Here is a 23,665-nt window from a genome sequence, read left to right as displayed (position 1 = left end):
GAGATCTGGCAGCCTCTGCCTTCTGAGTGCTGGGATTAAAGGTGCGTACCACCACCACCCAACAAGAAAAATTATTTTAATTAAGGTCTATTTCACATGATGAACACACTACAGAGATCTGGTTCACAACAAGGTAAATATGCTTAAAATTAAACAACAATACACTGAAAATTGGTTAAGTCATGAAAGAAAGTCAGGTGGTGGTGGCGCACGACTTTAATCCTAGCCCTTAGAAGGCCAAAGAAGGTAGTCATCTTAGTTCGAGGCCAGCCTGGTCTACATAGTGAGTTCCAGAACTACAGAAAGAAATCCTGTTTTATAAGGGCAAACAAGCAAACAACAAAAAACATGAGAAAAATGTCCATTGATTCAAAAGTACTGAAAAAGAGTGCACAGTTATCTTACAAGCACTCATTCTGATTACCACTGCCGCCCTATAGGACCTCGCTATGTCTTAGAAGCACACGGAGCGCACGTGGACTCTGCACACAGGAGAAAGCAGTCCACTACAGCTGTGAGGCACAGAAGTATGGTCCCAAAGGCATGAGACCCACTGCTCTGGTACTGAATGGCAGACAACTTAGGAAATCAACCTTCTGGTTCATTAGATCAGTTAAACCAATCTCAAGGCTGTACCTGGCACACTGTGAGCTGCAACTTGAATGGGCTATGCCCAGGCTCAATCCCTAGCACTGAAGGCAAACAAACTCAGGGTTTGCAAAGTTACTATTTACCATTAAAATTACCATATTCTAACTATTTTTAAACTTTTCAATAAATCAACTGTTAGTGCCACTATGATATAACTGTTTTATAGTTTTAGGGTTTTTTTGTTTGTTTGTTTGTGGTGGTAGTGGCAATGTTTGAGTTTTGTTTTGTTTTTTGTTTTTTTGTTTATCAAGACAGGGTTTCTCTGTGTAATAGCACTAGCTATTTTGGAATTCACTGTGTAGACCAGTCTGGCCTCAAACTCACAGAAATCCGCCCGCCTCTGTCTTCTGAGTGCTGGGATTAAAGGCATGTGCCGCCACCGCCTGGCTCCCAAAGCACTAAGTGATTATTATGTGCTAAGAGCACAGCAAATATCAGTTGTTATTACTGTGCTAAACAAGCGTATTTCCATAAATATATAAAGCAACTGAAGCAATTAAATTGAAAAATAAATAACTAATTAATTAAAAAATAATAATAAGCTGGGCAGCAGGCAGATCTCTGAGTGAGACCACTCTAGACTGCAGAGCTAGTTCCAGGACAGCCAGGGATACACAGAGAAATCCTGTGTAAAAAAACAAACAATATAAATAAATAATAAAACAGTAAAAATTTAATTTGAGGGGCTGGAGAGAAGGCTCAGAGTTTAAGAGTACTGGCTGCTCTTCCAGGGGTCCTGAGTTCAATTCCCAGCAACACATGGTGTTCCATAACACTTTTTAATGAGATCTGGTGCCTTCTTCTGGCCTACAGGGATACATGCAGGCAGAACACTATATCTGTAATAAGTAAATCTTTAAAAAAGAAAAACAAAACAAAATTCAGGCCAGGCGGTGGTAGCACATGCCTTTAATGCTAACACTCAGAAGGCAGAGCCAGGTGAATCCCTGTGAGTTTGAGGCAAGCCTGGTCTACAAGAGTTAGTTCCAGGATAGCGAAGACTGTTACACAGGGAAATCTTGTCCTGAAAAACAAAAACAAACAAACAAAAAATTTAAAAAAAAACTCAAAATATCAATACCTTACAAGGCAAAGTTTTATTATGTCTCACTTTTGATATGCATGGGTTCTTTTGTTTTTGTTTTCAAGACAGAGTTTCTCTGTGTAACCCTGGCTGTCCTGGAACTCACTCTGTAGACCAGGCTGGCCTCAAACACAGAGATCTACCTGCACCTGCCTCTACCTCCTGAGTACTGGAATTTAAGGAATGTGCCACCACCACAGGCAACACATGGCTTCTGAGTCAACCATAACCCCAATTCAGATTACTGCTTAATTCAAGACCTCAGCTTTGCTCTCAGTCCTCTTGTATCCTCACAGTTCCAGATGAATGTCACTCCCCATCTGGGACGTGCTGTTATCACTGTAAGGGAGGAAAGCCCCTCACAGCTGGTACAGAACACAGGGACACCAATGCTCAGCACAGGGTGCTGGGGTAAGGGCTGCAAAGGCAGACAGCAAAGTGAGCAGCAGTGGGCAAAAAGCAAGCACAAGTGTTATACAGGAGTGTTGTGCAGGGGCGTTGTGCAGGGGTGTTGTGCAGGGGTGTTGTGCAGGAGTGGATTTTTAAGGAGAAAAAGGAGAAGTCTGTGCTAGGGTGAGCTGCTAAATCCTGATTGGGCATATTAGCCAAATAATGAATTTTGATTGCTGGACCTTGGTGTTTTGTCTCAGGAACGAAGTCAGTGGCCAAATAAGGGAATGGACCTTGGCGGGCAGCCTTAGGAATGTAATCTAACGGTTTTTAGCAAGGAGGAGAAGGGAAAAAGGCAAAACCTGCCAGTGCCATATTTGCCAGGCTCCTGCCTGTGTTTGCCATGCTTGTGCTAAGAACTAGTGCATGGCTCCTCCCCTTACTCCACAGGCTCAAACCAGTCGCATGCCTGCCTGCCCTGCTCAGAGGACAGCTGACACTTTTAGTAAAGACAGCATATGTTTCGGAATGAATAAAAAAATAGTAACTGACGGGGGCTGGAGAGATGGCTCTGGGGGGTAAGAGCACTGGCTGCTCTTCCAGAGGTCCTGAGTTCAATACCCAGCAACCACATGGTGGCTCACAACCATCTGTAATGAGACCTGGTGCCTTCCTTGCCAGCAATTGTATGCTTAATAAATAAATAAATCTTAAAAAAAAAAGAATAATAAGCAGCAGATCTACACTGCTGTAACTGGTGCTCCTTTAAAAAAAAATAGTAACTGACTGTCTCCACAGCCACAAATATTTACTTCCTTCCTAAAAGCAAAACACAATCATTGAATAGGGACTGAATAGCTTTCTCAGACCGGCTTCCTACCTGCAGACAGGCTCAAAGTCAATTAAGGCCCAGAGAGTTGGAAAGTTATAGGCCTTCTCAATTTTGACAGGCATTCGCAATGGTTTCATTAGGTAGAGGTAAAGTTACAAACCTCAAGTCCAGTTATTTGGGAGGTTGAGGTGAAGCAAGAGCTCAAGAGTGTGCGGCCAGCCAGAACAACTTAGTGAAGACCTGACTCTAAAACAAAAGGCTGGCCGGGCGGTGGTGGCGCATGCCTTTAATCCCAACACTTGGGAGGCAGAGGCAGGCGGATCTCTGTGAGTTTGAGACCAGCCTGGTCTACAAGAGCTAGTTCCAGGACAGGCTCCAAAACCACAGAGAAACCCTGTCTCGAAAAACCAAAAAACAAACAAACAAATAAATAAAACAAAAGGCTGGGAATGATAATACATACCTTTAATCTCAACACACAAGAGGCAGAGGAAGGCAATGTCTGAGTTCAAGGCCAGCCTGGTCTACACGGGAAGCTTCAAGACATTAAGGGTTACACAGAGAAAGCCTGTCTAGAAGGAAGCAATGAAGGGAAGGGAGAGAGAGGAAGGAAGGAAGGAGTAAGGGAGGGAGGGAGGGAGGGAGGGAGGAAGGGAAGGAAAGAAGGAAGGAAGGAAGGAAGGAAGGAAGGAAGGAAGGAAGGAAGGAAGGAAGGAAGGAAGGAAGGACGGACGGGAGAAAAACCTTAATAAAAAGGTTTGCCTATGAGAAATAAAAATATACATCCACTGTTCTATCGGGAACTCACCAAGGCCAGCTGGCCTGGGTCTGAAAAAGCATGGGATAAATCCGGACTTGCTGAACATAGCGGACAATGAGGAATACCGAGAACTCAAGAACAATCGCAGTGGGTTTTTGATCCTACTGCGTACTGGCTTTGGGGGAGCCTAGGCAGTTTGGATGCTCACCTTAGGAGACCTGGATAGAGGTGGGCGGTCCTTGGGCTTCCCACAGGTCAGGGAACCCTGATTGCTCTTCGAGCAGATGAGGGAGGGGGACTTGATCGGAGGAGGGGGAGGGAAATGGGAGGCGGTTGCGGGGAGGAGGCAGAAATCCTTAATAAATAAATAAATTTAAAAAAAATATATACATCCACAAACATAAAGTTCACAGCATGAAATACTGCTAAGCAGGGGGCTTGAAAGATGGTTCAGTGGCTAAGAGGATTTGCTGCTTTCCCAGAAGACCAGCTCATCCCCAGCACCCATTTCTGGTGGCTTACACTATCTGTAACTTAGGCTTTGTACAATGTTGTTTATGCTTTCCTCCAGAGTTTAAAATTTAGTCAGCTGATAGGCAAAGGATACCTACAATACCTACATGGCCAACTCTGTGAAAACCAAGGGCTGGCTCTAATGCGCTTCCCTTGTTGACAAAGCTGTAAGTGCCACAATGTGAGGACAAAGAGATAAAGGGGGTCCTATAGGTCCACTGGGAGAGGAATTTTGGAAGTGTGTGTCCAATAACTTACACTTTACCCTATGCTGACTTCATGTTATTCCCTATAGTGAATCATAGTTTAAGGACAATAAGAGTTTTAAAATTGATGTTATGACAAAATAAAACTGGATATCTTCCTTAGGGCAGGGAGGGTGTGCTCTCTCTGACAGAGGGTGTGGGAGGTCCTTCTGTATATGGGTTGCTTTTATTGGTTAATGAATAAAGAATTTGTCTTGGGCCTGGCGGGGCAGAATAGAGGTAGGTGGGGAAAACTAAATTGAACGCTGGGAGAAAAGAGGCAGAGTCAGTGAGACACCATGGAGCTGCCAGAGGAGAAAGACACAAGTCAACAGCCAGAATCTTGCCAGTAGGCCACGAGTCTCGTGATAAAATATAGAACAGAAATGAGTTAAATTAAGATGTAAGAGTTAGCCAGTAAGAAGCTAGAGCTAATAGGCCAAGCAGTGATTTAATTAATACAGTTTCTGTGTGGTTATTTTAGGGTTCAGCAGCCGGGAACAAACAAGCGGCCTCTCTTACTACAGAGAAGGCCAAATATTTATAAAGGAAAGGGATAAAGTTTAGTAAGATGGTGTTAATATTACCAACCATTTTCTCCTTCCTTACGGAAAGATTATAGGGTGAAATAGCTCACAGAGAGCGTGAGTCACATGTTCAAAGCCCTGGGCTTGATCTGCAATGTGATAAAATAAATGAATGGAGACAGAAGATGATGTATTTCTACCCATGACCATGCGCCTTCTGTTTCCTGTAGTCACGGTGCGCTTCCGTAAATCCATTATCTGGATTCACTAGGACTTGCTTGGACCACAAACATAAGTACAAGTGACAGTGGGCCAGTCTAGCCGAAGCTCCAAGGGGCATGTCTGATTCTACATACTCTCCGGCTCTTCTCCTGCATGTACCAAAGAGTGGCTATTCCTTCCTGGGACATGAAGCCAAACCAGCCAACCTGTGACCAAACATGTAACATAACTCAGAAGTCAATGCTTGTCGTATCATGTCATGTCATACCATGGCCACAAACCATAAACAAGATATAAGTGCATATTGTAAGGTGATACAGTTTAGGGGCTATTCTATAGCAAAAATCAATTGTGTTAACGATGAGTTTAATCTCAAAATATCTTTCTATAAGATGGGGGCATGCTCAGTGAAAGTGCTTGTCTGGATAGTACACAAGCCCGGGCTTAGTTCCCAACACCTCAAAACACAAAAAGCAAGAAATAATTTTGAAGTTCACGCCCTGACATGACAAAAACATACTTTTCCAGTTGGTGTACCACACCCAGGCACCCACCCAGACCTACGTGACTTACATTTTGAAAGTCTTTCAGAAACTGCGGGGCTTCTGGTCTTCTGTGCTCTGGCTTCCTGGCTTCCTGAAGTCTTGTGCTTCTTCCTTTGGCGGACTTCTACAGACGACCCTTAAGACATTTAAGACATTATTGCAATGCATGCATCCATCTTTGGTACCTCGAGTGGATCAACTCTGCTATGTGAAAAGCAAAGGCTACCTACATGGCCAGATCCCAGTACACACCCCCAGGCCCTGTCTCTACCTACATGGCAGACCCCAGTACACACCCCCAGGCCCTGTCTCTACCTACATGGCAGACCCCAGTACACACCCCCAGGCCCTGTCTCTACCTACATGGCAGACCCCAGTACACACCCCCAGGCCCTGTCTCTACCTACATGGCAGACCCCAGTACACACCCCCAGGCCCTGTCTGTAATGAGCTTCCCTGGTTGATAAATTGGCACAAATGGCAAAACTCTGATACGGAGGGAATCAAGTATATCATCTATGACTCTATAAAGAGAAAATATTGGCATCATGTGACTAAAACAGGTCCTATGAGATCCAATAGTGCAGGAAGTAACTTTTCGTATCTGGAACTCTTCCTCAAACAGTCTTTAGTATACAGGAACGGAAAAAACAACAAACATACATTCCCTACCACCACCAGTGCCACTCACATTTTAGGAGACTAACTGGTAAAGAAGCTTACGAATTCTTATACTGAAATGATGCTCTTTTAAAATGTTCCAAAAAAAAAGGGGGGGCTGGAGAGATGGATCAGTGGTTAAAGGCACTGACTGCTCAACCAGGTTCGATTCCCAGTACCCACATGGCAGCTTACAACTATTTGTAACTCCAAGATCTGACATCCTCACACAGATACACATGTGGGCAAAACAAATAAATAATTTAAAAATATTCCAAAAAAAGTTAATTTTTTCCCCAAAATTCTGAGGGATATTTTTAATCTTACTATGTTAGCTACCCGAGATTAACAAATCCATCGTTTATAAAATTATGCTTTTTCCCATTCCCTCTTCTTTTTAAAGGCAAGCTCTTGAGTAGCCTCAAGCTCCTGACTCTCCCACCTCAGTCTTCCAAATGCTGGAATTACAGGCATGCACCACCATTTTTCTTCCCAGGATTTGGGACTGAACAAAGGGTCCTGAGCATACTAGGCAAATACTGTACTGCTGAACTACTGCCTAGCCAGGCCTTCTCCACAGAAGGATCTCACAGAGCTCACAAAGGTAGGTCCCATCACACATGGGGAAGAGTTTGAAAAAAGTGCCCTAATACTAAAATGGTCACCTTTTCTATCTCTAATGTTTTTTTTAAAAAATATTTATTTATTTATTATGCATATAATATTCTGTCTGTGTGTATGCCTGCAGGCCAGAAGAGGGCACCAGACCTCATTACAGATGGTTTGTGAGCCACCATGTGGTTGCCGGGAATTGAACTCAAGACCTTTGAAAGAGCAGGCAATGCTCTTAACCACTGAGCCATCTCTCCAGCCCTATCTCTAATGTTTTAAAATGTAATGCAGAAGTTAGTAAACCAGTAAGTTAAATTCCAAATTAAAAAACAAGAGACTACACATTGAACAGGAATTTGGCACAGATAAGTTTTTCCTTTCCTAGAGGAATAGAAACTACTGTGATAGGCCAGAAGCCCCTGTCAAGTTCATAATGTGGCCCGGGTTTTTATCTCTCTTCCTTCCTCTTAGTTAAGTCACTCAGCTATAAAATGTGGACCAAAGGATGGAATCAGAAGCAATGACAATGGGCCGCTTGGATCAAACAGACAACTCCTTAGCTTTATTGTGAAACTGTGTAAAACAGATTCGGAGACTGTTTCCAAGCAAACTCGCGCTTCCTAAAATGTCTCTAGATCACAGTGCAGCAATAAAAGGTGAGCCGTGCCTGGAGGTTTGGTCTCACAGTCCAACTCTCACCTACTTTCATGGTGCCACGATCTCTAACCGCACTCTAAACTCCCACGGTGTTCTCATTCCTCATCAACGAAACGCCTCTGTGCACATTAAAGAAATCCACAGCCAAGCAAAATGCTAAGACGGGGAGCCAGGCCCAATGGACACATCTCCAGAACCCGCATACCTAAGCCTGAGGGAACATTGTGGAAGAGGGGGTGGAAAGACGGTAAGAGCCAGAGGATAGAGGATTCTGCTGAGACCACAAAGTCTCCCCAGCACGGCTGCCAGAGCAAGAGCAATAATGGACATGCCACAGGAGAGGGAAAGACCACCAGGCCTCAACCCTACACAAAAGGCAACTAAGGAATGCTGATAGGGAGACAGCCTACCCCAGGGAAGACAACCAATTAGTTATTAAATAGCAAATGTTCAGTCATAAAAACATACACACAAGTAACATCCACACTGAGTAGGTTATATTTAGAAATATATATTGCATGTATGTAACAATTAATGAAAAAGGAGGGCATAAATTTGAAAGAGACCAAGAATGGGTATATGGGAGGGTTTAGAAGAAAAAGGAAGACGAAGAAGTAATTATATTACAATTTCAAAAATATAAAAATATTTTTAAAATAAATAAGAACAAAAAAATTGAGTTTTAATATTGTTTAGTTACGGGCTGAAGAGATGGCTCAGTGGTTAAGAGCATTGCCTGCTCTTCCAAAGGTCCTGAGTTCAATTCCCAGCAACTACATGGTGGTTCACAACCATCTGTAATGAGGTCTGGTGCCCTCTTCTGGCCTTTAGGCATACACGCCAACAGAATATTGTATACATAATAAATAAATATAAAAAAATATTGTTTAGTTACATTAAATTTCCACAGCAAAGCCTGGTGGCTGTGGCACACGCCTTTAATCCCAGCAGTCAGGAGGCAGAGGCAAGTGGCTCTGAGTTCCAGGTCAACCACAGCTCACAAAGAAACCTCATCTCAAAAAACAAACAAACAACAACAAAAAACTGCAGCAAAAAAACCTGAGCTGGGTGAGGTGACTCACTACCAGAATCCCAGAAGCCAGAGGCAGGCAGATCTCTAGAAGGTCAACAAAGCCAGTTCCAGGCTAGCCAGCGTTAGAGTAAGACACTGTTTCCAAAGGAGGGAGAAAGGCACAACCTGGCAAAGAAAACATGTATTTTAATCATTTCATAAATTCTGTCAATAAAACCAAGTTTTTGCGTGGTGCTAAAAAGCTAAGTAAATGCAAATTCTCACTTCCTTTGTATTATTATCCAGGTAACTGAACAATAGAAAGACAAAACCTTATGCCATGGGGATGACGAAGTCAGGCAGCAAAGTTTAGACCCTGGGTTGGAGCTAACACTGACCAAAGGATGGGGCGTGGAAAATAGCAAAGCTGAAAGCAATCTCTGGGATGAATTCAAGTTCCCTTTTCAAAAGGTTACATTTTTAGCATTAGAAAGAAAAAGCCAAACCAAACGATGATTACACATCCACAGGAAAATCTGCTACTTTAATCTCTAGCCCGGGCTGGAGAGATGGCTCAGTGGTTAAGAGCATTGCCTGCTCTTCCAAAGGTCCTGAGTTCAATTCCCAGCAACCACATGGTGGTTCACAACCATCTGTAATGAGGTCTGGTGCCCTCTTCTGGCCTTCAGGCATACAAGCAGAAAGAATATTGTATACATAATAAATAAATAAATATTTAAAAAGTATGAATTAGAAAAATTAAAAAAAAAAACAAATAATCTCTAGTCCCATCATCATCACAAGAGCTAAGGGCTACAAACAGGCTTCTAGGTGTCCATCTAGAAGAGACAGGCAGGGCCCAGGAGAAAAGCTAACACTGTTCTATCAAAGCGTGTAGAAGAGACAGTCAGGGCCCAGGAGAAAAGCTAACACTGTTCTATCAAAGCGTGTAGAAGAGACAGGCAGGGCCCAGGAGAAAAGCTTGCCATTCCTTTCTTTGACTTATGTTTGTTTCAGGGGGTATAAATGTAAGCACCAATAAACTTCTACTGCATCAAGAAAGATGTTTGGAAGAATTAACTGTGAGAGACAATTGGAAAACAACGAGATTCCAAGTGCCTGTGAATAAGCCAAAAGCTACAAACGGTACCCAGATTCAAATAAAAATATACAGATTGGCCTAATTTTATCACAACAAATACAAAATATGTAAACAGAAAGTAGCCAGGGGAACACCTGCATGTTTGCTATAAATCCTACCATCAACAACATCATTATGATGAACATTTATTCATTCTCTGCGCCTAAAAAAGTAGAGGCCTGCCGGGCGGTGGTGGCGTACGCCTTTAAAAAAAAGTAGAGGCCTAGCCATGAAATTAAACATTTGTTGAAGTAAACAACATATTTCAATAAACTGCCAGCCACTAATTGTCCGAAATACAACACATTGGTTTTTATTTTTTTATCTTTTATTTTTTGGGTTTTTTCGAGACAAGGTTTCTCTGTGGTTTTGGAGCCTGTCCTGGAACTAGCTCTTGTAGACCAGGCTGGTCTCGAACTCACAGAGATCCACCTGCCTCTGCCTCCCGAGTGCTGGGATTACAGGCGTGCGCCACCACCGCCCGGCAACACATTGGTTTTTAGATTACCTATAATTCTACAACCAAAAAATAATTTATTCGTTTATAGTCAAATACTTTTACAAAATTATAAGTCTTTTAACAAGTTCAGCATCGTAGCTGTTAAGCATGACTACATCCTAAATGACATTTTTGCATATTTACAATATCAAGTTTTAGTAGTGCATTTTTTTTAATGTGCTCACAAGGGCATGCAAACTGGTTTGTCAACCTTCCTGGATCACAGACTTGTAGCTAACCACAAAAATAAAACTTAGAAAAACATTTTTTTTTTAACAAATGATAACACATTGCAACAACAAGTAAAACTAAGGAAACAAGAGGAATTACGGTCGTCCTTACAAACCACCTGTTTCTGAGGCTGTTTTTTAGGCAGTATCTTAAATGTGGGTGAATCCTAACGCGGGGAACTGCAGAAAGAGGAGTGATTAAATCCTGACTTCAGGGACAGTACAGGCAGTACTACAGCTCTGATAACCTTCTCAAGAATAGCTTTGCATTGAATTTTGCAAACTCCCCTCTTGTACCCTCGGCTCAAGGGTTTAAATCTGAATCCGAGGAACTAACGAGCCCATTCCCAACTCCACTCTGTAAGATAAACTGTTTTCCAGCAGAATGCAGCATCTAACTGCTCAGTCAAGCGAGAAAAGTCTAAGAGCACAGTCGTGCATACCCGTACCATGCAGTTACTGTATAAAAAACTATTTACAAATATATTTATCACTGCCAACTTAGTTTCTTACCGCCACCTATTTTTCCTCTCTAACTGTGGGCATCCACTCTGGATAAATACTGCTGGCTTTAAAAAAAAAAATTAAGTTTCTTGGCATTGACCCTGAGGGGCGTGAAGAGATCTCTCCAGTCCATCAATTTTAACCCAAGAGGTCCTTTGGACTCCTCGTTCCCTCAAAACCACTTGCACGCCCCTGCCCTTTGCGGTTCGTTATCCCTCACAGCACAAGTGAGCACCGTCAGGTTCTGCGCATTCATCCAGGCTCCCCGCGTCCGTTCCTCCCGCAGGGTGCGATCCCAAGCTCCCGGCGCGCACCCGAGCCCACCCAACCTCGTCCCGCTTTCCAGCACCGAGCAGCTCTGGACCCACGGCTCCGCCACTCCCCACCAGCTCCCTCTCCAAGACTCCCAACTCTGAGCTCCACCTCAGCGTCCCACTCCGGGAGACAAAACTTCGGGCCATTCTCTCCGCGCGCCCGGGTCCTCCGCAAACTCAGGGGCGCGCGCCCCCGGCCGCCCCACTCCCCGCGGGCCGCAGCCAGGCCCCGGCCCCTCTCCCGAGCCCGCCGCGGCGGTTGGCGCGCTGCACGGCGCGGCCGTCACCTTCTTCCTTCGCCATCGTCTCCGCGGAGGCCCGGGTGGCCCGCCAGCTGCCGAGCGGACCGGAGTCTCCAAAACCTCCGCCGTCTGCCAACCCGCGGCCGCCGCGGCCCGGTCCCGGCCGCCGCGCCCCCACTTCCTGACCCGCCCCCCACGGGTGTCGCCGCCAACTGTGTCCCCCAAGGCGCTCCGGGAACCAGAGTGCAGGGAACGGAGGCCGGACGGAGCGTTTCGCCGGCGCGCCCGGCACGAGCCCACGACGGCGCAGTGATGGCCGCGCTCCAGGAGGAGCGGCCGCCCTCCCTTCCTCTCTCCGCCGTGACCCATCCGCACCGCAAAGCAGGAGCCAGAGCGAGCGTCTGGTGACGTTGGGATTGGACTCGGGAAGTCACAGACTGTTGTCCCGATCTAGTCCCCCACGTCCGTCCCATTTTACACAGAGAAAATTGAGGTCCAAGCGCAGAGCAAGTCACTAGAGCGGGAACCCTGGACCTGATCCTCTGTCAGTGCCTGCATGTCCTCACGATGGTTTCAAAGCCGGGCAAAACATTATAGACGGGGTCTGTGGACTGGGAAGACAGTGTTTGTTTGTTTGTTGTTGAGACTGGAGCTCACTATATGTGGCCTAAGGTGGACTCAGTTTGTAGACCTCTTGCCTCGGGTTCCCAGCCACAAAGATGGCAAGAATGATCCCGTTTGGTTTCGAACACGCTTGACTGCTACAAAAAAGAAGCTTGTACTAGGTTATTCCCTATCGTAACCCCAGAATTTGGGAGGGAGGGAAGGAGGGAGGGAGGGAGGCAGAGGAGGGAGGGAGGCAGAGGGAGGGAGAGAGAGATAGAAGAGGAACTGGTTTTCTTTTGATATGATAACTGAAGATGATTTCTGAGACCTAATCATGTTGCTCTTTTGTCTCCATTTGTTAGTTCTTAGTCTTTTTCTTTATTTTTGAGACAGAGTCTCACGTGCCCTAGACTGGCCTTGAACTCACGGCAACGCTCTTGACTCCAGGTCGAGCGCTGAGAATAGAGGGCTGAGAATAGAGCCATGCAACATTATACCCAGCTTTCTGTAGTTTACTTTTCTTTCTTTCTTTCTTTCTTTCTTTCTTTCTTTCTTTCTTTCTTTCCTCTTTTTTTTTCTTTTCTCTTATTTATTTATTTTAAGACTGGGTTTCTCTGCGTGGCCCTGGCTGTTCTGGAAATTGCACTGTAGACCAGGTTGGCCTCAAATTCACAAAGATCTGCCTTCCGAGTACTGGGATTAAAGGAATGATCAGTCACCACTTGGCTGTACCTTTTTTTGTGTGTTTGTTTGTTGTCCTTTTGTTTTGAGACAGGGTTTCTCTGTGTAGCTTTGAAGTCTGTCCTGGTACTCATTCTGTAGACCAAGTTGTTGTCAAACTCACAGAGATCCACTTGCCTCTGCCTCCTGAGTGCTGGGATTAAAGGTGTGTGCCACCACTATCCACCTATCCTTTTTGTTTGTTTGTTTGTTTGTTTTTAAAATACTGAAGTAGTGGTGCCGAAGAGATGACTTAGAAGTTAAAAAGATCGTGGCTTTCACAGACACCAGGCAAGTGGGCAAACACCAATATTCATAAAAGAATTAAAAAAAATTAAGAAATTTAAAGTGTTCTATTAAAATAGTTGAAAAGGTTTTTGTAAAGGATTTATTTATTATATATAGACTTCTACATCCATGTATACCTGCAGGCCAGAGGGCACCAGATCTCATCACAGATGGTTGGGAGCCACCATGTGGTTGTAGAAATAGAACTCAGGACCTCTGAGAGAACAGCCATCTCTGCAGCCCCCTAACTCTATTTTATATCTGCCTAGACCTTCCTCAGCCCTCCATACCGCCACAACCACGTCTGCCTTGGCAGCACTTTTGGGGTCTAAACAGAGAACTCTCAACAGAGGAATCTAAAATGGCTGAAAGACACTTAAGGAAATGTTCAACATCCTTAGTCATCAGAGAAATGCAAATCAAAACAACTTTGAGATTCCGTCTTACACCTGTAAGAATAGCCAAGATCAAAAACACTGATGACAACATATGCTGGAGAGGTTGTGGGGAAAAGGGAACACTTCTGCATAGCTGGTGGGAATGCAGGCTGGTACAGCCCCTTTGTAGAACTTTAAGACAATTCTGAAGCCATTTCTGACAACTCTCAGTACTTCCCCTACTCCCCTGGGAACCAAGGACATAACAGCTATGCATGCACACAGTGAGATGTTGGGAACTTTCCATCTCCCTGAATAGGGGCATGATAACCCTTAGGTGTTGACTCAGTTACTGATGTTTTGACTTAGTCCCTGGGAAGAGGCAAAGTGACCCTCAGAAGTTTCCCTTAACTTCATCTGATCTGGTAACCACTCTGCAGCCAATTATTGGTAATAGCCGTTTTGAATAAGCCAATCATAATAGTTAAAGAACAACCCCCCAGACACCCCTTCCTTCTGTGGTTTTTCCCTTTAAAAATAGCCTGGGGGGCTGGAGAGATGGCTCAGAGGTTAAGAACATTGCCTGCTCTTCCAAAGGCCCTGAGTTCAATTCCCAGCAACCACATGGTGGCTCACAACCATCTGTAATGAGGTCTGGTGCCCTCTTCTGGCCTGCAGGCATACAGACAGAACATTGTATACATAATACATAAATAAATATTTAAAAATAAAATAAAATAAAAATAGCCTGTACCAGACATTCAGGGTCTTCTGGCCTCCCAACTGCTGGAAGACCCTGTCATGACAGAATTAATAAAATCCTCTTGCTTTTACATCAGCTGTGATATGAGAGATGGTCTCTTGGGGTGACTCCTCCTCCTCGGTGATTGGACACTAGGGTCCAACACCTTTGGATGTCAGTGTGGCAATTTCTCAGAAAATTAGGAAAAAACCTTCCTCAAGACCCAGTAATACCACTTTTGGATATATATCCAAAGGATGCTCAATTGTGTCACAAGGATATGTGCTCAACTATGATCATAGCAGCATTGTTTGTCATAGCCAGAACCTGGAAACAACCTAAATGCCCCTTGACCTAAGAGTGGATAAGGAAAATGTTCTACCAGAACATCCCAGACTCTTTTGGTATATGGACATCAGTTCATGTCTGGCTGCTTTCTGAGGGCATGAGGTGACGTGGGGGAGGAGCAGAGCTGGTGGGCTCATGCTCAGTGGTAGGTGTGGGTGGATAAGTATCCACCCTGCCATCCTGGAGACCGACCTCAGGCATTTGTTTCATGAGGAAGCAGAAAAGGCAAGTTGCTGGGGAAAAAAAACTAGATTCTTAACACCTGTTCTAGCTGTATTGACAAAGATGAGTGTGCCCTTCATTGGGACATCTTGGAAAACCAGAGGATGGAGGCCCCAGCTGGGGGACAGGCCAGGTATCCTGAAGAGGTGACTGCTTGAGCTTGGAGAGGTAATGCCAGCATGGATATCCCAGGAACGTGGTTGCCAAAGGGGTGGTGAGGATCATATGTAAGCTAGGACCCAGCAGCTTGGTACACACCTGCCAAGACAGGAAGGTAGGCCCGAGCCTCGGTTTACCCTAAGGCAATACCTGGTTCTAAGAAAGACCACAAACACCCACGCTCCACCCATGAACAGATGCCCCTTAGCCCAACACACACTTATCCCCTGTCACCAAGGAAGAAATTCCTAACATTCCAACCATTGCAGGCAGGATCACTTGCCAGTCCACACCCATAACTTTTCACCAGGACACCCCTAGACAAATGTCAGCCAATCAGGGGTTCTGAACCTTAGAAATCCCTCACCCCTAACTTTGCTGCTGTAAAAACCCAACCCCAACTGAGTTCGGGGCTCTCTGATCACTCCAATACGTTGGACACAGAGAGGCCAAAGTTGCGAACTTGTAAGAAAAATAAAATGAAGGCTCTTTTCTTTTACGTATGGGACTCGGTCTCCTTGTTGGTTTTTGGGGAAGTCCGCAGATCTGTCCATTGGCGCTCCAGACCTAGGAACTAGCTGCTTGAGTACTCTGTGCCCCAGGAAGGGTGGGGCAAGCAGGTATGACTGGGAAAGAGTGTAAGAATGCAGGAAAGTGACAGGGTCTTCAGTGGGAAGTTAGCTCTTCTTTGCCTAAAATTTCCCTTATCTTTTGTGTGTGTGTGTGTGTGTGTGTGTGTGTATGTTTGTGTGTGGGCAGATTCATGTATGTACACACGTGATGGTCAGAAGTCAAGCTCAGTGTCCTTTTTATTAGTGACTGTGTGTGCACTTGCCGTACCATGCGTGTCTCCGTCCATCTTAACATGGCTCCTGTAATGGATTAACTAAAAATTCTGCTGGATCCCCAGCGGTAGCAGTGGCAGAGGGTCCCGAAAACAGCCAACTCACAGAGATCCACCAGCCTCTGCCTCCCACGTGCTGGGATTAAAGGCAAGTGCCATGGCCGCCCGGGGACTCTTTCTTTTTTTTTTCTTTTTTTTGTTTTTTCGAGACAGGGTTTCTCTGTGGCTTTGGAGCCTGTCCTGGAACTCGGTCTTGTAGACCAGGCTGGTCTCGAACTCACAGAGATCCGCCTGCCTCTGCCTCCCGAGTGCTAGGATTAAAGGCGTGCGCCACCATCGCCCGGCCCGGGGACTCTTTCTATTAGGAGCCAGCCTCCACCTGAATGCCCACAGTATCCTGAGCTTTGTCTCTGCGAATTGAACCCATCCCTATGAAAGAGGCTCCATGTACTCTGCATCCTCCATCAACAGAATCCATCCATACAAACCACCTGACCAGCAGGAGACAGGCAATACAAAAACTAAATAAAAAACAATTATATTTTTGGAGGTTGACAGTTTTTTTTTCTTTTTTTAACCTTACTGGTCTTTTGCTTATGTATTACGGTTTCCAATTTTGTATTGTTATGGGTTGTTTTTGTGTGTTTCATGTGCTGTTTCTTTTTTGTCTGTTTGTGTTCTAAAGAGAGAGAAATAAGGCCCATGGACTTGGAGGCGGGAAAGACCTGGAAGAAGAGGGAGGGGAAACCATGATCAGCATATATTGCATAAAAATTATTTTTAATGAGAAAACAGGATTTCATGACAGAAAAGTTTTAGTCAGGCACAAGCCTGCAATCACAGCTACTCAGAAGGCTCTAATAGGGGAACTGCTAGGTTGGAGAATTTAGTGAAACCCTGTCTCTACACAAAGAGCTGGAGCTGTAGATAAAGGCACTAGGAGGTGAATCACGGAGACAGGCACCTTGGTAACCATGGTAACCCCAGCACTGGGAGGTGAATCACAGAGACAGGCACCTTGGTAACCATGGTAACCCCAGCACTGGGAGGTGAATCACAGAGACAGGCACCTTGGTAACCATGGTAACCCCAGCACTGGGAGGTGAATCATCACTGAGCTGCAGATTCAGTGGCGTTCCTGTCTCAAATCTACGTTGGAGAATAACTTCACACACACGGGCCTGGACAGGAGCCCAACATAAAAGATGAAAGTATCAAATACGTCACAGGTGTTGAAATTTCCAGAACTCAGAGAGCCTCTAGTTGGAAGCTTTTGTAATTGTGTAAGGTAAACGAGGGCAAAGGACGTCCCACCGACAGAAAGGTCCACCTGTCACCTCCCCCACGAGCCTTGTCAGGAACAGACTGCCGACCTTGAGATTAAGCAGGCAAGTTTTATTAGTGAACGTAACAATTCTACAAAAAATACAGTAGTACTATAGCAAGCATCGCTGCCCTAAGCCCCTCAGAGCTTCGGGCAGGAGTGGCTTAAGGCATCAAGTATGAACTTTTATTCTTGTTTGATTTTGAGTGCCGGATCTCAACAATTTTCCCACAAAATGTTTTTTTTTCATCTTCTCTTCCTGCTGCAGTTGAAGGGCTAGTGTTGGTCAAGTAAGAGGGTAATGTTGACTCCCAGTGAGGGTGTTAATGCGAAGTAACTAAAAATCGCAGCAGCAAAAGCCGCATGGCATTGCATCCAAGCAAAGGACAACTCAAGCAACAAAGAAATTCGTGCATTGAATCAAATCACTTTCCCCTTGAGTTACACGAGGCAGAGGGCTGGTTAGCATCTAGGATTGCACTTCTGGAGCGCTGGTTCCACGCTGCCGCATCAGCGATCACGTCAGTCCACACGTGACTACAGTCTTACGGTTTTACAGGCTTTAAGTACTTGACAGTTGAGGCAATGGGGAAGAGGGCTCGTAGTATGTACAAGCATTCACTTTGGTTAGTATATTGCTTCCAGAATACACTGTTCAAATATCTTCTTTCTGTGACATTAAAAACTATGGAGTTTTTCCTTATTAAAGTCCAAACCATCAACAATGAAAAAAGTACAATATAAAATAATACATATGAAGCCGAACACTCAGTTACAGCGCACACTAGAAATTACTAACTACACATAGCTGCTTCACTTTTGGCTTCCAATTTTGGCCCCTACTTCATTCTTATTTACAACTGGTACCTGCTGAGAAGACATCCAAACCCTTTAACTAGGCATGAGTGGAGGGGGTGCCGGGACTAGAACCCAGGGCTCAAGCATGCTAGGCAAGCTGTCTCCCACTGAGCCACAGTCCCAGTCTGAGGTGCTTAAAAAGAAAAAAAACCTGTTTTTAACTATAAGGCATCATGCTGGCATATTGAAGAAAACTAATATTTGAGAAAATATTAGTTTTTATTTTATTCCTTTTCTTAGTTTGGTATTTAAGTATTCTAAGAACTTACACTTAAATTACTTAGCAAGAGTTTTATTTTACAGAACGGGGAGACAGCAGAGTGGAAACACACAAAGAAGCTTCTGCAGCAATTAATGGTGGATGGTGGGCACTAGTGGAATATGTTTTACTCTAAGACTTAAACTTAGGAAGTAATTAATGCCACTTTAGCTGGCAGTGAGACATTTGACGTCAAATTCACATTTTAAATTCCGACTTGCCCTCAGCAAGGAGCCAGGTGCGTGTGTGCTGCTTGCTATTAAGATTTGACTTCCAAGTGGGTCTTTGTGCACTGGTGTGTGAGTGAGGCAAGGAGGAGGGGGCCTTCTCTGAGGCCCACAAGGACACGAGGGTCATGAGGAGGTTAGGCAGAGGATGCTGAAGGGGACGGGACTGTGCTGCAGGTCTGGGTCCTTCATTGTCTTGTACTTTGTCTTTGTGTGTGTGACTGCCCTAAACGGTCAATAAACGCATTGCCAGTGCACGTGGGGAAAAACAAAAAGATTTGGCTTTACTGGCTCAACTTTTTTCACTCCACCAAAAGATGAGGCCCAGGCCGGCTGTCCAGTCGGGTTGGCTGAAAATACTGCAGCCCAAGTGTAGGCAAACATCCCCTGGAATTGCTGGAAGCTTTCTTGTCTGACGGTTTCAGGATCACTGTGCATCTTTCAAACACTGAAGGGAAGAGAGAAGAGAGAGAACGTTAGAACTTCTACATTTAATTCTTCCAATTCTTAGGAGACTAACATTCTTCAGATAGTCCTACTTCTCACAGTGGGACTCACAGTCAATGGTTTAGAGTTTAACAGACTGCAAAGGCATCTGGCTATTTCTGTAATGTTTCTGCACTACCCTTCCCTTGGTATGATTCAGTATATTTAACATGAAACATCGCACCTGCCAAACTCAATTCAGTTCCAATTTTACCCATTCTTCAGCGTGGGTCAAGTAGTTATGATATTCTTCTAGTAGCAGAAGTTCAACTCAATATCAAAGGCTTTACACAGAGCTGGAGGATGGGGGATTGTGGTCTACTGTTTGGTTGAAAGTATCACCCCAGTTCCCTAACATGCCTTTATACAGAGTCTGGAATATTATATTCGGGGCCTGAGTCCACCCATCTTTGGAATGGGGCAGAAAGCTCCATTTCAAGCCCCCTCCCCTGGGAGTTGCCTTGGTCTGGACTCCACCTCCAGGAAAGCCTGCCAAGCAAGTGACCCCTTCCACAGGCTATTTAGGCTGCCCCTAGAGAATATACACGTGGTCTCCCCCGCCCCTTCCTCTCACCATGCTTTTTCCCAGTGCCATTCAGGAAGGAGTACTGAATTAAACATAGGCATCTTTTATGTGGTCTAATTTGGTCTGATTGGAATTATTTGCATCGGCGGAGAGGCTGGTCTTAAGAAATATTCCTAAATATTCTCTACAATCCCAAGAGAGAAGAGACGGAGGTAGGAGAATTTCTGTTGAGTTTCAGGCCAGTCTGGTCTACACAGAGAAGATCTTGTCTCAAGAAAACCAACCAACCTAAATAAAAACAGATCTGGAGAAAAGGCTCCCAAGAGTAGGTAGCTCATAGTAACTCTAGCTCCAAGGGTCTGATGTCCTATTGGCCTCTGTGGGTACTACATACACATGGTACACATGCATGGATGCGCATGCACACATGTGCATGCATACACACACACACACACACATCCCTCGACAGGTTAGAGAGATGGCTCAGTAGTTATGAGCACAAACTACTCTTGTAGAAGACCGAGTTTAGCTCTCAGGACCCAAATCAGGCAGCTCACAACTGCCTGTAACTCCAGGTTATCAGGATACCAGGTCCAGGGTATCAACATTTCTGGTTTCTTCAGGCAGACACAGCACAGGCACAGATACACAATTCAACTAAAGACTTTAAAAATAAATCATGAGGGGCAGGAGAGATGGCTCAGCAGTTGAGAGCACTGCCTGTTCTTCCAGAGAACCTGGATTCAATTCCCAGCACCTACATGGAAGCTCACAACTGTCTATATCTACAATTCTAAGGGATCTGACACCCTCACACAGGCAAAACACCAATGCACATAAAATAAATAAAAAAGAGAACGAAATCTTGAAAAAAAAATACTTTAAATAGTAGCAAATTAAAAAACAATCCCTAAAATTCACAAATTTCAAACAAAATGTTAAAACCTATAAGCAGCACCAAGGTATATGATCAATGGCAAACAGGAACTATCTGAGCCAGTAAACGCTCAGGGCTTCAGGCCAATCAGCTCCTTCGCACACAACCTGTGGGTCTGAACCCCTTCTGCAAACCTCTATCTCCAAAAGCATTCACATTACAACTTGCAACGGTAGCAAAATTATAAAGTGGCAACGAGGGGCTGGAGAGATGGCTCAGCGGTTAGGAGCATTGCCTGCTCTTCCAAAGGTCCTGAGTTCAATTCCCGGCAACCACATGGTGGCTCACAACCATCTGTAATGAGGTCTGGTACCCTCTTCTGGCCTGCAGGCATACACGCAGACAGAATATTGTATACATAATAAATAAATGGCAACGAAAATATGCTATGGTGTGTATGTGTGGGGGAGTCACTCCACCCGAGGAGCTGTATTAAAAGGTCACAGCACGAGGAAGGGTGAGAACCGCTGCTCAGGCTGTCATGCTACATCCCTTGACTGACTTGACTGACTTTGGCACTAGGGATCAAATCCAGGTCCTCACACACCTTAGCTAAGGGCTACTGAGCACACCCGAGTCTGTGGCCGCCTTGAAGATAGGGAAAGTGAAGCAGATGGTGGGCCCACCGGCAAAGCAAGCCATCCATACCCAGGGATCGTATTTAATCAGCTGCTGATGAACACTCAGGAGGAAAAGCCCAAGTTCTGATCATACAGTCTTTTCTGGTCAGCATGTCCTCTTTTGAGACGTCTTAATTTTACTTAAGTATAGCCGTGTGTGTGTGTGTGTGTGTGTGTGTGTGTGTGTGTGTGTGTGTGTGTGTTGGGCGGTATGTGTACGTGAATGCAGCTGTCTGAGACCATCTCCTGCAGCTGAAGTTGTACGTGTTTCTGGGCCCCGTGACATGGGTGGTAGGAGCCAATTCAGCTTGTCAGCAAGAGCAGTATGTGCTCTTCTGTTGTTTTGTTTCCAGACAGGGTTTCTCTGTGCAATCTCTGTGTATCAAGACTAGCCAGGAGACAAAGCAACACTGTGTGTCAACATTCATTTTGCACTGTATTATAGGGAATCTGGAAACATTTGAGGGAACATGGGAAGATGAGTGTGGGCTATAAACACATGCTAGGAAGCTTCGTATGAAGGCTGGGAGCACCTGTGGATTACTGGAACAGGAGGCCTCAGACTCTGAGGGCTGGCTGTAATGGAGACCCAGGACAAACTCTTCACACACACACAGGTTTCCCGTATGCTGTTTTATTTACATGGCACGCTGAAATACTAGATGGAAGAATGTCGGCACTGTGAGTGCTTCTTCTACATGTAAATGAGAAGCAGACAAAGACAGAAATGGAGATGGCTCCAGCTTCATATAGCCAGTCTGAAATATGGTCAAGACTAAGTAACATAATTGGTACAAATTTAAAATCAAGTATTAAAAAAAAATCCCAAATGCTAGTTACTTAGCATTCATGTTTAAAATGTGGCTTACAAAGAGGCAATTTAGTGCTCAGCTTAAAACACTAAGCATAGAAAAACTTCTCTTTGAATACAAAAGAATATAGTTAGGAAATCTATCCATTAACATGGTCGCACAATTTCCCACTTCTTTAGCCAACACCAACCTAGTTTTCCTTAAAGAACTCTGCTTCTCCCAATGCTAATACCATGGAGAAGCAATTTTACCACCAGCTAAAAGAGCATGAAAGTCCTAGGAAAGTCCTGCATAATCCAGCATGAGAGAGACTCAAATTCTGGCTTGTTTCTGACTTGAAAGTTGTTGATGGGTATTTCATGACGTGAGCCTGGCTAACACAAGGCCCTGGATCAGTCAAATCCGAGCCTGTCGGTTACCAGTCAATCAAGTCCACCTTCTATTCCCAACTATTATATATTACACTAAGAATCACCTTTATGGGCACCTAAAAGTGTATGCCATCCTAAGTTGTTGTGTTTGGGGAAGGGTCAGAATTATTAAGAGGACATTAGATGCTTGGCCTCCTCAGACCTGCTTCTTAGTCTCTGTGATGTCAGTGGCACGTCAGGGCTTAACGATGGAGCTGCAGCATTCCAACAACAGGAAAGGGGATCTCAGTAAAAGAAGAAAAAAAATGTTTCCTTTTCTTCTTTAGCAACAATAAAATATCATGACCCAAAGATAACTTGTGAAGTTTTCCATGCAAACACTCACAAACTTGTCTGTCCTTTCTGGCACCATGCATGTTAAAACACTGTCTTATTTTGTCATCAACTATCATTAAAGTATTGTGTACACAAGAGAATTGTTTTTCCTTTTCCTTTTAGAGACAAGGAAGGCTTCATGCTGCAGACCAGCCTGAGGCTGTCTGGAAGCTCACTGGGATTTGGGTTTAGTTTTTGAGACAGGGTTCTTCTTGTGCCATCTAGGCTGGTCTGGAACTCATGGAAATCCTGCCTCAGCCTCTAAAGGACTAGACACCTATGATCTTGCACCAACACACCTAGCTGACACAGGAACATTAAAAGATAACTGGATCTCACCAGGTATGAAATACTAGCTTGGGCTAATAGACCCTGTCTCAATAAAACAAAAAAGAAAAAAAAAATCGAAGTCCAAATTTTTGATGAGCTCTGCTTGTTTAAATACGCTAGCGTAAGGGAGACAGGAGCTCATTAGGTGCCCCATGCTGGCCTTGCTCCTTCCAGCTCCTCTTTCCATCTTTCTCTCAAGTGCTGGGATTACAGAGTCATTGCTAAGGACGACCTCTTCTGGCCTCTGTGGTGCACAGACATATATGTAGGCAAAACACCCTACATGTTAGAATATGGTAGAGTGTGTGTGTGTGTGTGTGTGTGTAAAAGGAGTAGAAAACATTCTTCTCAAGTGCAGTTCCCTGTTGTTTGGGGGTTGACAGCACAATGACTATGGGTGGAAGACAACGCAGTTCGAGGAGGTGAAGATCCAAGGAAGCCAGGGAGACCAAGAAGTCAAGGGTCTAGGTCAGCTCCATTCAAGGACTGTAAACAGGGACCTCGCTACAGGGACAGGCAGAGCAAAGTGAGCTTCTAAGTCCCAGGAGCTAACACTCTGAGCAGCACAGAGCAGCACTGGACAACGCAATCCTA

At 44.7% G+C, this 23,665-nt stretch overlaps 2 protein-coding genes across 10 annotated transcripts in view; both read right to left on the bottom strand.

Annotated features, from left to right (window-relative positions):
* The window catches only part of Dpy19l4 (dpy-19 like 4), a 59,778-nt gene extending 47,957 nt beyond the window's left edge, over positions 1-11,821 (bottom strand). For all 4 annotated transcript variants that reach the window (XR_012910072.1, XR_012910073.1, XM_075966975.1 and 1 more), the window contains exons 1-2: positions 11,686-11,821; positions 5,798-5,905 (exon numbers count right to left, since the gene is read on the bottom strand). Coding sequence is in view for 2 of the 4 variants with exons in the window: in XM_075966975.1 (XP_075823090.1) it covers positions 5,798-5,905; positions 11,686-11,701 (124 nt within the window). In the remaining 2 variants the exon portion in view is untranslated. The remainder of the gene's footprint in view (positions 1-5,797; positions 5,906-11,685) is intronic.
* A 4,948-nt stretch (positions 11,822-16,769) lies between these two features.
* Positions 16,770-23,665, bottom strand: part of Esrp1 (epithelial splicing regulatory protein 1) — a 55,997-nt gene continuing 49,101 nt past the window's right edge. For 3 of the 6 annotated variants that reach the window (XM_075966968.1, XM_075966970.1, XM_075966969.1), the window contains one exon: positions 16,771-19,062. Coding sequence is in view for 2 of the 6 variants with exons in the window: in XM_075966970.1 (XP_075823085.1) it covers positions 19,042-19,062 (21 nt within the window). In the remaining 4 variants the exon portion in view is untranslated. Of the gene's footprint in view, positions 19,063-23,665 lie in introns of all 6 variants that reach the window. The other 3 variants (XM_075966972.1, XM_075966973.1, XM_075966974.1) reach the window with 2 other exon arrangements.

The sequence above is a fragment of the Microtus pennsylvanicus genome, chromosome 3, assembly GCF_037038515.1.
Source record: "Microtus pennsylvanicus isolate mMicPen1 chromosome 3, mMicPen1.hap1, whole genome shotgun sequence".
Classification (NCBI taxonomy): domain Eukaryota; kingdom Metazoa; phylum Chordata; class Mammalia; order Rodentia; family Cricetidae; genus Microtus; species Microtus pennsylvanicus.
This window is presented reverse-complemented; position numbering and strand designations above follow the sequence as displayed.